This window comes from Coregonus clupeaformis, chromosome 31, assembly GCF_020615455.1.
Source record: "Coregonus clupeaformis isolate EN_2021a chromosome 31, ASM2061545v1, whole genome shotgun sequence".
NCBI lineage: Eukaryota > Metazoa > Chordata > Actinopteri > Salmoniformes > Salmonidae > Coregonus > Coregonus clupeaformis.
The window spans coordinates 45,996,979-46,014,768 of record NC_059222.1 but is presented as its reverse complement, the minus strand read 5'-3'; the positions used below and the strand labels follow the sequence as shown (position 1 = coordinate 46,014,768).

The following is a 17,790-nucleotide window of genomic DNA, read 5'->3' as shown; positions in this document are numbered from 1 at the left end:
AAAAATGCAACATCTCCCACAGTATCCGTTTCTTCTGACCCATTTCTCTGTGTGTGTGTGTGTGTGCGTGTGTGTGCGTGCGTGTGTGTGCGTGTGCCGATGAGGACCCAAAGGATCATGTCTGTTACGACTGGGTTGGCCTTCTCCTACACAGGGGACCCAGCAGTATAACACAGAGCTCTCAAGTCAAGCTGAACAATTTAAGCCGAAGGCGTTTTATATATTCAGAGGAAGTGTTAAGACAAGATCAATTAAAGGGCTGTGGCTCCATCCCAAATGGTACCCTATGCCCTTTATAGTGCACTACTTTTTTTTTTATCAGGGCCAGTTTATAGCGAACAGGGTACCATTTGGGACACATACATAGATCTATATTTCTGGGCTGTTGAAGTGTAATAGTTTAATGTCAGGTGTTATAATGCGGTTAGGCAGTTTAATGTCAGGTGTTATGATGCGGTTAGGCAGTTTAATGTCAGGTGTTATAATGTGGTTAGGCAGTTTAATGTCAGGTGTTATAATGTGGTTAGGCAGTTTAATGTCAGGTGTTATAGTGTGGTTAGGCAGTTTAATGTCAGGTGTTATGATGTGGTTAGGCAGTTTAATGTCAGGTGTTATAATGTGGTTAGGCAGTTTAATGTCAGGTGTTATAGTGTGGTTAGGCAGTTTAATGTCAGGTGTTATGATGCGGTTAGGCAGTTTAATGTCAGGTGTTATAATGCGGTTAGGCAGTTTAATGTCAGGTGTTATAATGCGGTTAGGCAGTTCAATGTCAGGTGTTATAATGCGGTTAGGCAGTTTCATGTCAGGTGTTATAATGTGGTTAGGCAGTTTAATGTCAGGTGTTATGATGTGGTTAGGCAGTTTAATGTCAGGTGTTATAATGTGGTTAGGCAGTTTAATGTCAGGTGTTATAATGCGGTTAGGCAGTTTAATGTCAGGTGTTATAATGTGGTTAGGCAGTTTAATGTCAGGTGTTATAATGCAGTTAGGCAGTTTAATGTCAGGTGTTATAATGCGGTTAGGCAGTTTAATGTCAAGTGTTATAATGCGGTTAGGCAGTTTAATGTCAGGTGTTATGATGTGGTTAGGCAGTTTAGTGTCAGGTGTTATAATGTGGTTAGGCAGTTTAATGTCAGGTGTTATAATGTGGTTAGGCAGTTTAATGTCAGGTGTTATAATGTGGTTAGGCAGTTTAATGTCAGGTGTTATGATGCGGTTAGGCAATTTAATGTCAGGTGTCATGATGCGGTTAGGAAGTTTAATGTCAGGTGTTATGATGCGGTTAGGCAGTTTAATGTCAGGTGTTATAATGCAGTTAGGCAGTTTAATGTCAGGTGTTATAATGCGGTTAGGCAGTTTAATGTCAGGTGTTATGATGTGGTTAGGCAGTTTAATGTCAGGTGTTATGATGTGGTTAGGCAGTTTAATGTCAGGTGTTATAATGCAGTTAGGCAGTTTAATGTCAGGTGTTATAATGTGGTTAGGCAGTTTAATGTCAGGTGTTATGATGCGGTTAGGCAATTTAATGTCAGGTGTCATGATGCGGTTAGGCAGTTTAATGTCAGGTGTTATGATGCGGTTAGGCAGTTTAATGTCAGGTGTTATGATGCGGTTAGGCAGTTTAATGTCAGGTGTTATAATGCAGTTAGGCAGTTTAATGTCAGGTGTTATAATGCGGTTAGGCAGTTTAATGTCAGGTGTTATGATGTGGTTAGGCAGTTTAATGTCAGGTGTTATGATGTGGTTAGGCAGTTTAATGTCAGGTGTTATAATGCAGTTAGGCAGTTTAATGTCAGGTGTTATAATGCGGTTAGGCAGTTTAATGTCAAGTGTTATAATGCGGTTAGGCAGTCTAATGTCAGGTGTTATGATGTGGTTAGGCAGTTTAATGTCAGGTGTTATAATGTGGTTAGGCAGTTTAATGTCAGGTGTTATAATGTGGTTAGGCAGTTTAATGTCAGGTGTTATGATGCGGTTAGGCAATTTAATGTCAGGTGTCATGATGCGGTTAGGCAGTTTAATGTCAGGTGTTATGATGCGGTTAGGCAGTTTAATGTCAGGTGTTATAATGTGGTTAGGCAGTTTAATGTCAGGTGTTATAATGTGGTTAGGCAGTTTAATGGCAGGTGTTATGATGCGGTTAGGCAGTTTAATGTCAGGTGTTATAATGCGGTTAGGCAGTTTAATGTCAGGTGTTATAATGTGGTTAGGCAGTTTAATGGCAGGTGTTATGATGCGGTTAGGCAGTTTAATGTCAGGTGTTATAATGTGGTTAGGCAGTTTAATGTCAGGTGTTATAATGTGGTTAGGCAGTTTAATGTCAGGTGATATAATGTGGTTAGGCAGTTTAATGTCAGGTGTTATGATGCGGTTAGGCAGTTTAATGTCAGGTGTTATAATGTGGTTAGGCAGTTTAATGTCAGGTGTTATGATGCTGTTAGGCAGTTTAATGTCAAGTGTTATGATGTGGTTAGGCAGTTTAATGTAAGGTGTTATGATGTGGTTAGGCAGTTTAATGTCAGGTGTTATAATGTGGTTAGGCAGTTTAATGTCAGGTGTTATGATGCAGTTAGGCAGTTTAATGTCAGGTGTTATGATGCGGTTAGGATGTTTAATGTCAGGTGTTATAATGTGGTTAGGCAGTTTAATGTCAGGTGTTATAATGTGGTTAGGCAGTTTAATGTCAGGTGTTATAATGTGGTTAGGCAGTTTAATGTCAGGTGTTATGATGCGGTTAGGCAGTTTAATGTCAGGTGTTATAATGTGGTTAGGCAGTTTAATGTCAGGTGTTATAATGTGGTTAGGCAGTTTAATGTCAGGTGTTATAATGCGGTTAGGCAGTTTAATGTCAGGTGTTATAATGTGGTTAGGCAGTTTAATGTCAGGTGATATAATGTGGTTAGGCAGTTTAATGTCAGGTGTTATGATGCGGTTAGGCAGTTTAATGTCAAGTGTTATGATGTGGTTAGGCAGTTTAATGTAAGGTGTTATGATGTGGTTAGGCAGTTTAATGTCAGGTGTTATAATGTGGTTAGGCAGTTTAATGTCAGGTGTTATGATGCAGTTAGGCAGTTTAATGTCAGGTGTTATGATGCTGTTAGGCAGTTTAATGTCAGGTGTTATAATGTGGTTAGGCAGTTTAATGTCAGGTGTTATAATGTGGTTAGGCAGTTTAATGTCAGGTGTTATAATGTGGTTAGGCAGTTTAATGTCAGGTGTTATAATGCGGTTAGGCAGTTTAATGTCAGGTGTTATAATGTGGTTAGGCAGCTTAATGTCAGGTGTTATGATGCGGTTATGCAGTTTAATGTCAGGTGTTATAATGCGGTTAGGCAGTTTAATGTCAGGTGTTATGATGCGGTTAGGCAGTTTAATGTCAGGTGTTATAATGTGGTTAGGCAGTTTAATGTCAGGTGTTATAATGTGGTTAGGCAGTTTAATGTCAGGTGTTATAATGTGGTTAGGCAGTTTAATGTCAGGTGTTATAATGTGGTTAGGCAGTTTAATGTCAGGTGTTATGATGCGGTTAGGCAGTTTAATGTCAGGTGTTATAATGTGGTTAGGCAGCTTAATGTCAGGTGTTATGATGCGGTTAGGCAGTTTAATGTCAGGTGTTATAATGCGGTTAGGCAGTTTAATGTCAGGTGTTATGATGCGGTTAGGCAGTTTAATGTCAGGTGTTATAATGTGGTTAGGCAGTTTAATGTCAGGTGTTATAATGTGGTTAGGCAGTTTAATGTCAGGTGTTATAATGCGGTTAGGCAGTTTAATGTCAGGTGTTATAATGTGGTTAGGCAGTTTAATGTCAGGTGTTATAATGCGGTTAGGCAGTTTAATGTCAGGTGTTATAATGTGGTTAGGCAGCTTAATGTCAGGTGTTATGATGTGGTTAGGCAGTTTAATGTCAGGTGTTATAATGTGGTTAGGCAGTTTAATGTCAGCTGTTATAATGTGGTTAGGCAGTTTAATGTCAGGTGTTATAGTGTGGTTAGGCAGTTTAATGTCAGGTGTTATGATGTGGTTAGGCAGTTTAATGTCAGGTGTTATAATGTGGTTAGGCAGTTTAATGTCAGGTGTTATAATGTGGTTTGGCAGCTTAATGTCAGGTGTTATGATGCGGTTATGCAGTTGAACTAAGAACATGAGACATAATAAGTGATATTCTTCATGAATCAATGGCTGTATAGACGTGGCTAGCGTGTTCCTATCTATCAGAGAAATGACTAGTCTTGATCTGCAGTCCAAAGAGAGAGACTTGGACAGATTGCCATTCCTCCTCCGGTTTAAAGAGAAACATCAACATGAAAAGACCAAACAGACAAACACAAACCAGATTTAGAAGGTGTTTACTAACCTCAACTTCCTGTAGCAAAGAACGGTGAAGTGGAGAGGAGAGAGAGAAAGAAAGAGAGAGAGAAGGAAAAGGTCATTGTTAGAGAAAAGAAAATCACTTCACAAAAACATTTCCATTGGGGTTTTCCCATTCAGAGCACCAACAGGGCTTGATCCTGCAGCAGCAGTTAAACTGTCGATTCCTAATACAGGCCTTAGTCTGCCTCCTTCTTAGTCTGGGGGAATGTGCCTCCTTTCAGAAGACATTTGGAGGGGATTATAGAGCCCTATTAACCCACACACCCACACGCACACCCACACCCACACGCACACACACACCCACACCCATACGCACACGCACACACCCACACCCACCCACACCCACACACACCCACACACACCCACACCCATACGCACACGGACACACCCACACCCACACACACACACCCACACGCACACACACACACACACACACACACACCACACACACACGCACACACACACACACAGACACCCACGCACACACACCCAATCACCACCTAGTACGGATCATTCTCTCACCGTGTTTACCTGCAGCTGCCCAATCACCAAGAAACAAGAAAACTGTCATCAAAGTCAATGGACCGCACAGCACCAAACTGGCCGGCGAAGTGATTTGGATTTCCTTAACCGTTCAGTAGGAACAAAACACACTGAGTATGGACTGAGTTGGTGTCCACGGGGATGCTGGCCCATGTTGACTCCAATGCTTCCCACAGTTGTGTCAAGTTGGCTGAATGTCCTTTGGGTGGTGGACCATTCTTGATACACACGGGAAACTGTTGAGCGTACAAAACCCAGCAGCGTTGCAGTTCTTGATACAAACCGGTGTGCCTGGCACCTACTACCATACCCCATTAAAAGGCACTTAAATATTTTGTCTTGCCCATTCACTCTCTGAATGGCACACATACACAATCCATGTCTCAATTGTCTCAAGGCTTAAAAATCCTTCTTTAACCTGTCTCCTCTCCCTCATTTACACTGATTGAAGTGGATTTATACAAGTGACATCAATAAGGGATCATAGCTTTCACCTGGATTCACCTGGTCAGTCTGTCATGGAAAGAGGTGTTCCTAATGTTTTGTACACTCAGTGTGGTGCACTACTTTTGACCAGGCAAATAAAATCAAATAAAATCAAATCAAATTTTATTGGTCACATGCGCCGAATACAACAGGTGCAGACATTACAGTGAAATGCTTACTTACAGCCCTTAACCAACAGTGCATTTATTTTAAACAAAAAAGTAAGAATAAAACAACAACAAAAAAGTGTTGAGAAAAAAAGAGCAGAAGTAAAATAAAGTGACAGTAGGGAGGCCATATATACAGTGGGGAAAAAAAGTATTTAGTCAGCCACCAATTGTGCAAGTTCTCCCACTTAAAAAAGATGAGAGAGGCCTGTAATTTTCATCATAGGTACACGTCAACTATGACAGACAAATTGAGGAAAAAAAATCCAGAAAATCCCATTGTAGGATTTTTTTATGAATTTATTTGCAAATTATGGTGGAAAATAAGTATTTGGTCACCTACAAACAAGCAAGATTTCTGGCTCTCACAGACCTGTAACTTCCTCTTTAAGAGGCTCCTCTGTCCTCCACTCGTTACCTGTATTAATGGCACCTGTTTGAACTTGTTATCAGTATAAAAGACACCTGTCCACAACCTCAAACAGTCACACTCCAAACTTCACAATGGCCAAGACCAAAGAGCTGTCAAAGGACACCAAAAACAAAATTGTAGACCTGCACCAGGCTGGAAGACTGAATCTGCAATAGGTAAGCAGCTTGGTTTGAAGAAATCAACTGTGGGAGCAATTATTAGGAAATGGAAGACATACAAGACCACTGATAAGCTCCCTCGATCTGGGGCTCCACGCAAGATCTCACCCCGTGGGGTCAAAATGATCACAAGAACGGTGAGCAAAAATCCCAGAACCACAGCGGGGGACCTAGTGAATGACCTGCAGAGAGCTGGGACCAAAGTAACAAAGCCAACCATCAGTAACACACTACGCTGCCAGGGACTCAAATCCTGCAGTGCGAGACGTGTCCCCCTGCTTAAGCCAGTACATGTCCAGGCCCGTCTGAAGTGCATTTGGATGATCCAGAAGAGGATTGGGAGAATGTCATATGGTCAGATGAAACCAAAATATAACTTTTGGGTAAAAACTCAACTCGTCATGTTTGGAGGACAAAGAATGCTGAGTTGCATCCAAAGAACACCATACCTACTGTGAAGCATGGGGTTGGAAACATCATGCTTTGGGGCTGTTTTTCTGCAAAGGGACCAGGACGGACTGATCCGTGTAAAGGAAAGAATGAATGGGGCCATGTATCGTGAGATTTTGAGTGAAACCCTCCTTCCATCAGCAAGGGCATTGAAGATGAAACGTGGCTGGGTCTTTCAGCATGACAATGATCCCAAACACACCGCCCGGGCAACGAAGGAGTGGCTTCGTAAGAAGCATTTCAAGGTCCTGGAGTGGCCTAGCCAGTCTCCAGATCTCAACCCCATAGAAAATCTTTGGAGGGGAGTTGAAAGTCTGTGTTGCCCAGCGACAGCCCCAAAACATCACTGCTCTAGAGGAGATCTGCATGGAGGAATGGGCCAAAATACCAGCAACAGTGTGTGAAAACCTTGTGAAGACTTACAGAAAACGTTTGACCTGTGTCATTGCCAACAAAGGGTATACAACAAAGTATTGAGAAACTTTTGTTATTGGCCAAATACTTATTTTCCCCCCATCATATGCCAATAAATTCATTAAAAATCCTACAATGTGACTTTCTGGATTTTTTTTCCTCATTTTGTCTGTCATAGTTGACGTGTACCTATGATGAAAATTACAGGCCTCTCTCATCTTTTTTAAGTGGGAGAACTTGCACAATTGGTGGCTGACTAAATACTTTTTTTCCCCCACTGTATACAATAAAATAAAGTGACAGTAGGGAGGCTATATATACAGGGGGGTACCGTTGCATAGTCAATGTGCGGGGGGCACCGGCTAGTTGAGGTAGTTGAGGTAATATGTACATGTGGGTAGAGTTAAAGTGACTATGCATAAATACTTAACAGAGTAGCAGCAGCGTAAAAAGGATGGGGTGGGGGGGCAGTGCAAATAGTCCGGGTAGCCATGATTAGCTGTTCAGGAGTCTTATGGCTTGGGGGTAGAAGCTGTTGAGAAGTCTTTTGGACCTAGACTTGGCACTCCGGTACCGCTTGCCGTGCGGTAGCAGAGAGAACAGTCTATGACTAGGGTGACTGGAGTCTTTGACAATTTTGAGGGCCTTCCTCTGACACCTTGGGAGCCATTTAGGACGCACCCTACCCCTACGAAGCAAGGCAATATCACTGTCTGTTATCCTTTCTGTTATCCTGTCTGTTATACTGTTATCCTGTCTGTTATACTGTTATCCTGTCTGTTATCATGTTATCCTGTCTGTTATCATGTTATCATGTTTATCCTGTCTGCCCTCCTGTATGTAATCCTGTTATCCTGTTCGATATCCTGTCTGTTTTCCGGTTATCCTCTCTGTTAACCTGTCTGTTATCCTGTCTGCTATCCAGTCTGTAATCCTGTTATCCTGTCCGTTATCCTGTCTGTTATCCTGTTAGCCTGTCTGTGATCCTGTCTGTTATCCTGTCTTAAATGGCCTCTCTATTCTCCTGGTTTACAGTGTAGAGGGAGAAGTGTACCAACTACCAAACTTTAACAACTGCACAGCAGCAGAACTTAATAATGGAACTTTATTATATGGACATGGCATTTCAGCAAGGCTTCAGCTAGCTAAAATATGAAAACACGCCATTTAAGATTACGCTTTGGAACATAGCTACTGCATTAAGTCAAAGATAGCTGTGACATTTAAGAAGCAAACTATTTCAGAGAGGGATTTTCATAGAATCACAGCCATGGGAAGTAGTGGTGCTGAGAGTACTGCAGCACCCCCTGAATTTCTCTTCACAAAAGTAGCGTACTGGGCCTTTACTAGTCTTGTATTAGTAGAGTGGGCAAAAAGAAACGATGTGTGTCACTTCGCTTTGGCAACATTGACGTTGTCATTCATACCATTAAAGCATATAAATATATATATATTGAGAGAGAGAGAGAGAGAGAGAGAGAGAGAGAGAGAGAGAGCGGAACGGTCTGAATTTACAAAGTGCTAAATAAGGGGCTGTTTGAAAGTCACTCATTTAAACACTGCCTTACATTTTTTACAGCCTGGTCACAGTGCTCTGTCACTGAGTCTTATTAGCCTGGTCACAGTGCTCTGTCACTGAGACTTATTAGCCTGGTCACAGTGCCTGTCACTGAGTCTTATTAGCCTGGTCACAGTGCTCTGTCACTGGGACTTATTAGCCTGGTCACAGTGGCCTGTCACTGAGTCTTATTAGCCTGGTCACAGTGCTCTGTCACTGGGACTTATTAGCCTGGTCACAGTGGCCTGTCACTGGGACTTATTAGCCTGGTCACAGTGGCCTGCACACTCAAACGTGCACACACACAGACACACACAGACACACAGACAAATGCAGCATCTTTCTATGCGTACTGTAATGTCAAGACATACTGACTGAGGAACCACACACACACACACACACACACACACACACACACACACACACACACACACACACACACACACACACACACACACACACACACACACACGCACGCACGCACGCACGCACGCACGCACACACACACACACACACCACATGTGCACGCATGTAAACACAGATCAATCAACGAGGCTAAACATATCAAAGACTGTAGCATATTGCTCAAATAAGACTATTCAGTGCCTGTCTGTAATGAAAGCTGACTTAGCTCCAAAAACAGGCCTCTGTGAAATGCACCATTCTGAAAACAGGCCTCTGTGAAATGCACAACTCTGAAAACAGGCCTCTGTGAAATGCACCACTCTGAAAACAGGCCTCTGTGAAATGCACAACTCTGAAAACAGGCCTCTGTGAAATGCACCACTCTGAAAACAGGCCTCTGTGAAATGCACCACTCTGAAAACAGGCCTCTGTGAAATGCACAACTCTGAAAACAGGCCTCTGTGAAATGCACCACTCTGAAAACAGGCCTCTGTGAAATGCACAACTCTGAAAACAGGCCTCTGTGAAATGCACCTCTCTGAAAAAAAGCCTCTGGGAGGGTAACAATGACGCCTCTCCTCTCTGTTAGGGAGGGTAACAGTGATGCCTCTCCTCTCTGTTAGGGAGGGTAACAGTGATGCCTTTCCTCTCTGTTAGGGAGGGTAACAGTGATGCCTCTGCTCTCTGTTAGGGAGGGTAACAGTGACGCCTCTCCTCTCTGTTAGGGAGGGTAACAGTGATGCCTCTCCTCTCTGTTAGGGAGGGTAACAGTGATGCCTCGCCTCTCTGTTAGGGAGGGTAACAATGATGCCTCTACTCTCTGTTAGGGAGGGTAACAGTGATGCCTCTCCTCTCTGTTAGGGAGGGTAACAGTGATGCCTCGCCTCTCTGTTAGGGAGGGTAACAATGATGCCTCTACTCTCTGTTAGGGAGGGTAACAATGATGCCTCTACTCTCTGTTAGGGAGGGTAACAGTGATGCCTCTCCTCTCTGTTAGGGAGGGTAACAGTGATGCCTCTCCTCTCTGTTAGGGAGGGTAACAGTGATGCCTCTACTCTCTGTTAGGGAGGGTAACAATGATGCCTCTACTCTCTGTTAGGGAGGTAACAATGATGCCTCTACTCTCTGTTAGGGAGGGTAACAGTGATGCCTCTCCTCTCTGTTAGGGAGGGTAACAATGATGCCTCTCCTCTCTGTTAGGGAGGGTAACAGTGATGCCTCTCCTCTCTGTTAGGGAGGGTAACAGTGATGCCTCTCCTCTCTGTTAGGGAGGGTAACAGTGGTGCCTCTCCTCTCTGTTAGGGAGGGTAACAGTGATGCCTCTACTCTCTGTTAGGGAGGGTAACAGTGATGCCTCTCCTCTCTGTTAGGGAGGGTAACAGTGGTGCCTCTCCTCTCTGTTAGGGAGGGTAACAGTGATGCCTCTCCTCTCTGTTAGGGAGGGTAACAGTGGTGCCTCTCCTCTCTGTTAGGGAGGGTAACAGTGAAGCCTCTCCTCTCTGTTAGGGAGGGTAACAGTGATGCCTCTCCTCTCTGTTAGGGAGGGTAACAGTGATGCCTCTCCTCTCTGTTAGGGAGGGTAACAGTGGTGCCTCTCCTCTCTGTTAGGGAGGGTAACAGTGATGCCTCTCCTCTCTGTTAGGAAGGGTAACAGTGGTGCCTCTCCTCTCTGATTGACAGTGCATTGTAAACTCCTCTCCACTGCCAGCAGTGATTTTCACAGTGATGGAGTTAGCTCTCCTCAGAGTCTCTCTCTCAAGGAACTAGCAGATTTTGAAATGAGAGAGAAGGTGAGTTATAGACCCACAGCCGTTATCCACATAGAAATTCATTAAGGAGCGTTTCAAAAGGGAACTATATCGATCTGTCCAGGCCTGTATAATTCACAATAGTGAAGCATAGCGGTTTCTCACGTGGAAATGAAACAGATTTGCAAAAGGGAACTAAAGTTTATCATTCTGTCCAGGTCTGGACATGAAACAGATTTGAAAAAGAAAACAGATTTTCACAGCTGAAATATTTTTCTTTTATCTCTCAAAGCGATTCCTGGGACGGCTCTCTGAGACGGTGCAGTGAAGACGTTCCCTGTTTCTTTCTTTCAGCCATGACCAGGAGGACAGACACACACACACACAGACACACACACACACACACACACACACACACACACACACACACACACACAGACACACACACAGACACACACACACACACACACAGAGACACACACACACACAGACACACACGCACACACAAGAAAACATAAAGACGACAACCTGCCAAACAACATTTGGTTTTCTGCCATTGGTTGAACATGACAACATTTCAGGAAGTTGCATCACAAAGATGTGTCGTGCTTCCTCCTACATGCTTTAATGCTCAGAGTCCTCCTACTAGGGACCTCTAATCATGGAGCAGTGTGGCACATCAGAAGACCATACACACAGCCCCCCCATGTGAGGAAGGAACATAAAGTACAGTCCTGTAGGGGAAGCAGGATGGAGCGAGGCCAGGCTCTGCATGCTCTGAGACATCCTGTAATTGGAGAAGGATTCTGAGAAAAAGGATTCCAGTAGAGAACTAGACTCCTCTCCACTCCTCTTCTCACCATTCAACGGCTTTGTTTAGCAAATGGAGGTGAAAGGGATCGCCTCAGGGATCGCAGGGAGCTTATGCATGAGGAGTCTATCTACAGTATCTATCTATCTATCTATCTATCTATCTATCTATCTGTCTGTCTGTCTGTCTGTCTGTCTGTCTGTCTGTCTGTCTGTCTGTCTGTCTGTCTGTCTGTCTGTCTGTCTATTCTGCACTGAGCCGAGCTATCTCTCCACACATACTGAATAAGGGGACAGATCCATGGGACACATACACACCATGGCTGCATTTCAAATGGCACCCTATTCCTGTGTGCCTCAGTTGGTAGAGCATGGCATTTGCAACGCCAGGGTTGTGGGTTCGATTCCCACGGGAGACAAGCACTCACTACTGTAAGTTGCTCTGGATAAGAGCGTCTGCTAAATGACTCAAATGTATATAGGGAACTACTTTTGACCATGGCCCATAGGCCTCTGGTTAAAAGTAGTGTGCGATATAGGGAATAGGGTGCCATTATAAGCCAAGCTGAACCATAGGGCACAATCCGCATGGATAACTGATTGAAAGGCATTTTCAGTATGCTGCGCTGTTCGCTGTGGGTAACTAGATATCTAAGATCTATGCATTCCAAACAGGCAATCTGCATCCTCTCTCTGTTTCACTAAGAAACCAATTCACTGGTCGATTCTTAAATAAATGTTTACATTCCTTGTTCAGCATTCTCCCATTACAAAGCTAACAAGCGGGAGACGCTGTAAACCATGTATCCTGCTGCATACAATAAAATATAAAAAATACCTAGGACAAACTTTAATGGACATCAATAACTGATAGACATTATCACTCAGCTACGCTGGCTGCAGTCTCGTGGTTTTTTTTGGGTAGACCGAAACGGTGTGAAATTGTTTTTTAGGAGGTTTCTTGTTGTTAGGGCACAAAGTAAACCTGTTTATCTTCCCAAATAATGATTTGATTTCACACTGCCAAATGGATCAGACATCAGAGGTAGTCCTGTATTCCACTATATGTCACTGCAGAACAAGGGTCACAGACAGAACTCATGTCTTTAAGGCAGGGTTCAGGGTTCAGGGGTCACAGACAGAACTCATGTCTTTAAGGCAGGGTTCAGGGTTCAGGGGTCACTGACAGAACTCATGTCTTTAAGGCAGGGTTCAAGTTCAGGGTCACAGATAGAACTCATGTCTTTAAGGCAGGGTTCAGGGTTCAGGGGTCACAGACAGAACTCATGTCTTTAAGGCAGGGTTCAGGGTTCAGGGGTCACAGACAGAACTCATGTCTTTAAGGCAGGGTTCAGGGTTCAGGGGTCACTGACAGAACTCATGTCTTTAAGGCAGGGTTCATCAAGTTCAGGGGTCACTGACAGAACTCATGTCTTTAAGGCAGGGTTCAGGTTCAGGGGTCACAGACAGAACTCATGTCTTTAAGGCAGGGTTCAAGTTCAGGGGTCACTGACATAACTCATGTCTTTAAGGCAGGGTTCAAGTTCAGGGGTCACAGACAGAACTCATGTCTTTAAGGCAGGGTTCAGGTTCAGGGGTCACAGACAGAACTCATGTCTTTAAGGCAGGGTTCAGGTTCAGGGGTCACAGACAGAACTCATGTCTTTAAGGCAGGGTTCAAGTTCAGGGGTCACTGACAGAACTCATGTCTTTAAGGCAGGGTTCAGGGTTCAGGGTCACTGACAGAACTCATGTCTTTAAGGCAGGGTTCAAGTTCAGGGGTCACTGACATAACTCATGTCTTTAAGGCAGGGTTCAAGTTCAGGGGTCACAGACAGAACTCATGTCTTTAAGGCTGGGTTCAAGTTCAGGGGTCACAGACAGAACTCATGTCTTTAAGGCAGGGTTCAAGTTCAGGGTCACTGACAGAACTCATGTCTTTAAGGCAGGGTTCAAGTTCAGGGTCACAGACAGAACTCATGTCTTTAAGGCAGGGTTCAAGTTCAGGGTCACTGACAGAACTCATGTCTTTAAGGCAGGGTTCAAGTTCAGGGTCACTGACATAACTCATGTCTTTAAGGCAGGGTTCAAGTTCAGGGGTCACAGACAGAACTCATGTCTTTAAGGCAGGGTTCAAGTTCAGGGTCACTGACAGAACTCATGTCTTTAAGGCAGGGTTCAAGTTCAGGGTCACAGACAGAACTCATGTCTTTAAGGCAGGGTTCAAGTTCAGGGTCACAGACAGAACTCATGTCTTTAAGGCAGGGTTCAAGTTCAGGGTCACTGACAGAATTCATGTCTTTAAGGCAGGGTTCAAGTTCAGGGTCACTGACAGAACTCATGTCTTTAAGGCAGGGTTCATGTTCAGGGTCACTGACAGAACTCATATCTTTAAGGCAGGGTTCATGTTCAGGGTCACAGACAGAACTCATGTCTTTAAGGCAGGGTTCAAGTTCAGGGTCACTGACATAACTCATGTCTTTAAGGCAGGGTTCAGGGTTCAGGGTCACTGACAGAACTCATGTCTTTAAGGCAGGGTTCAAGTTCAGGGGTCACTGACAGAACTCATGTCTTTAAGGCAGGGTTCATGTTCAGGGTCACAGATATAACTCATGTCTTTAAGGCAGGGTTCATGTTCAGGGTCACTGACAGAACTCATGTCTTTAAGGCAGGGTTCAAGTTCAGGGACACTGACATAACTCATGTCTTTAAGGCAGGGTTCAAGTTCAGGGTCACAGACAGAACTCATGTCTTTAAGGCAGGGTTCAAGTTCAGGGTCACTGACATAACTCATGTCTATAAGGCAGGGTTCAAGTTCAGGGTCACTGACAGAACTCATGTCTTTAAGGCAGGGTTCAGGGTTCAAGTTCAGGGTCACTGACAGAACTCATGTCTTTAAGGCAGGGTTCAGGGTTCAAGTTCAGGGTCACTGACAGAACTCATGTCTTTAAGGCAGGGTTCAGGGTTCAAGTTCAGGGTCACTTCTAACCTATGACTCTTTCCTCTTTTATTCAGAAATCAAATCAAATGAAATCAAGTTTATTTGTCATATGCACATGGTGTACACAGTATAATGAAATGCTTACTGGCACGTACACCTCTCAACTATGAGACAACAACAAGAATAGAAGTCAGGAAAAATATATAATAATAATATTAATAACAATAATAATAATATTAATAACAATAATAATAATATTAATAACAATAATAATAATATTAATAACAACAATAATAATAACACATCAAAATATAATAAAATACAATTGAGCAGAAACACAACTGAATCAGTCTCCCCTTCAATCAAAGATAAACTAGCTTTGTTTTTAGTTTTAACAAGTTCGGGACATAACTCATATGTTAAGGACTGGGGTCAGGGGTCAGGGGTCACGGATCAGGGGTCAGGGGTCAGAGTCACGGATCAGGGTCATGTTTCCTAAGATGACTTCTGACTCTCATCTGAACAATATCACATCAGAAATAACACGGAGACATGTTTCCTTAGCTGACCTCTAAGCTATGACTCAACCCTCTGAGTGACATCACCCTTCACCTCCGAGGTCAGGGACATGTTTCCTTAGCTGACCTCTAAGCTATGACTCAACCCTCTGAGTGACATCACCCTTCACCTCCGAGGTCAGGCACATGTTTCCTTAGCTGACCTCTAAGCTATGACTCAACCCTCTGAGTGACATCACCCTTCACCTCCGAGGTCAGGCACATGTTTCCTTAGCTGACCTCTAAGCTATGACTCAACCCTCTGAGTGACATCACCCTTCACCTCCGAGGTCAGGGACATGTTTCCTTAGCTGACCTCTAAGCTATGACTCAACCCTCTGAGTGACATCACCCTTCACCTCCGAGGTCAGGCACATGTTTCCTTAGCTGACCTCTTAGTTATGACTCAACCCTCTGAGTGACATCACCCTTCACCTCCGAGGTCAGGCACATGTTTCCTTAGCTGACCTCTAAGCTATGACTCAACCCTCTGAGTGACATCACCCTTCACCTCCGAGGTCAGGCACATGTTTCCTTAGATGACTTCTGACAGACTCAGAAAACACAGCTGTCGCCCTTCACTGAAAGATAAACTATTTAATATGAACTACAGTCTATGTGTGCCAGTAAAAACGAAGTGAACTAAGTGTCTTGGTGTTAAAATGTTCATCCCATTTTTAGACTGGATGTACTGTATGCAGTGTTAGGGAAGCTAATCTGAAAATATAGATGACCAAGCTACCAATTACTTCACGCTGGAAGAAGTTAAGCTACACTAAAGCTATCCTTAAGAAAAATATAGTTTACCTAACTAAAGTTACTTTGTAAAAGTAGTTCACTACATCCAAACTATTTTGTGATAAATTATCATATCTAAATCTGAAATGTCATTGAATACACATTGCAAGGACAGAGCACTCTGGAGTCAGATGTTAACAGAATGTGTAGTTTAGCCTATTAAACACCAAGTGAGAATTAGGCAGGTCTGATGAATTAGGCAGGTCTGATGAATTAGGCAGGTCTGATGAATTAGGCAGGTCTGATGAATTAGGCAGGTCTGATGGATTAGGCAGGTCTGATAAATTAGGCAGGTCTGATGAATTAGGCAGGTCTGATGAATTAGGCAGGTCTGATGGATTAGGCAGGTCTGATAAATTAGGCAGGTCTGATGAATTAGGCAGGTCTGATGGATTAGGCAGGTCTGATGGATTAGGCAGGTCTGATGAATTAGGCAGGTCTGATGAATTAGGCAGGTCTGATGAATTAGGCAGGTCTGATGGATTAGGCAGGTCTGATGAATTAGGCAGGTCTGATGAATTAGGCAGGTCTGATGAATTAGGCAGGTCTGATGAATTCGGCAGGTCTGATGCCGAAAAGGAAAGGAAATGATGGCCTACTTCACCCATATTTTATTTGAGCCAAAACAGTAGTGTGTCATTCCAGTAGTTGGCTACACCACTACAAAAAAGTAATGAACCACTGAAAACACTACCAAGATCTGAACTGAGCTCAACTACCACCAAGCAACGGCAAAATGTAGTTACATTACTAGTTGGATTACAGACCGTGTAGTTCACTACTCCCCAACACTGGATGTATGGTTTCCCTAGTGCTGAGTGATTATGGATATTAGTTTGAGTTTCAACTGTCACATCTACAGTCCTGGAACAAGAGGTTTTAAATCTATTTTGGGATTCTATGGCTGAATGGTGAAAAGTGTTCTTCTGTGTTTTTCTTCAGTTCATTCTACAACATGGGTGGGTGATGCTACAGTGTTGTTCAGTGTGACATTTCAAATGAATGACAACAACATAGTCTGCATCCCAACAACACCCTATTCCCTATATAGTGCACTACTTTTGACCAGAGCCCTACGCACCTGTTGAAAACATTACAGACTTATTCATATTCTCTTCATCTGATCTGTAATCTAATCTAAATCCCCAAATGAAGTGCATTCAGCTGGGATTAAAAGAGTAATCTACTGATTTGTTGCCAGTTAAAGGTTAGTTAATTCTTATCACATTTGGGGGGTTTCTTTTTCTCATTTTCATGAACATTTGGGGTCGAAATTCATTAGGCCGCTGGGTAGGTCACTTGGAGACAGATTCATTTCAATTTAGAAACTGTTATTCATAATCATGGAATGGCTGAGAGCAAACAATGATGATAACCACCACAGTGTGTGAGTGTGTGTGTGTGTGTGTGTGTGTGTGTGTGTGTGTGTGTGTGTGTGTGTGTGTGTGTGTGTGTGTGTGTGTGGCGTAGTCACAGTGTTCCTTACAGGACACTAAATCACAGGGATGCCAATTAAACACATTCACTGGCTAATTAATTATCTGTCTGTCTGTATGTCTGTCTGTCTGTCTGTCTGTGTGGGGGAATGAGAACAAATGACATTGTGCTGGTCCCCTGACAATGGTAATCTCCCACAGTAGCTGGTGGATGTTAAAACAGTACAACGGACCACACTCTGGGGCCCGTCCCAAATGGCACCCTATTCCCTACGTAGTGCACTACTTTTGACCAGGGCCAATAGGGAATAGGCTGCCATTCAGGACGCAGCCTCTGTGTAACGCTAAGGCTATGTCCAGAAGTACATCAAGCCCAAGGGGAAAGTGCTGCTGCTCTTTCAGCTACTAGTGGTTTCGCTGGCTGGCCCATTCCTGCTGTGCCATCTGCTTCATTAAGGTATTTTCAATATGACTGTGTACTGCAGATCCATTACACTGCCAACTCTGCAAATTAA

At 43.5% G+C, this 17,790-nt stretch overlaps 1 protein-coding gene across 1 annotated transcript in view; it reads right to left on the bottom strand.

Annotated features, from left to right (window-relative positions):
- The window catches only part of LOC121530810 (testican-2), an 86,208-nt gene that overhangs the window by 53,450 nt on the left and 14,968 nt on the right, over positions 1 to 17,790 (bottom strand). Inside the window, exon 2 of the mRNA XM_045209905.1 lies at positions 4,355 to 4,363. Coding sequence (XP_045065840.1) covers positions 4,355 to 4,363 — 9 coding nt within the window. The remainder of the gene's footprint in view (positions 1 to 4,354; positions 4,364 to 17,790) is intronic.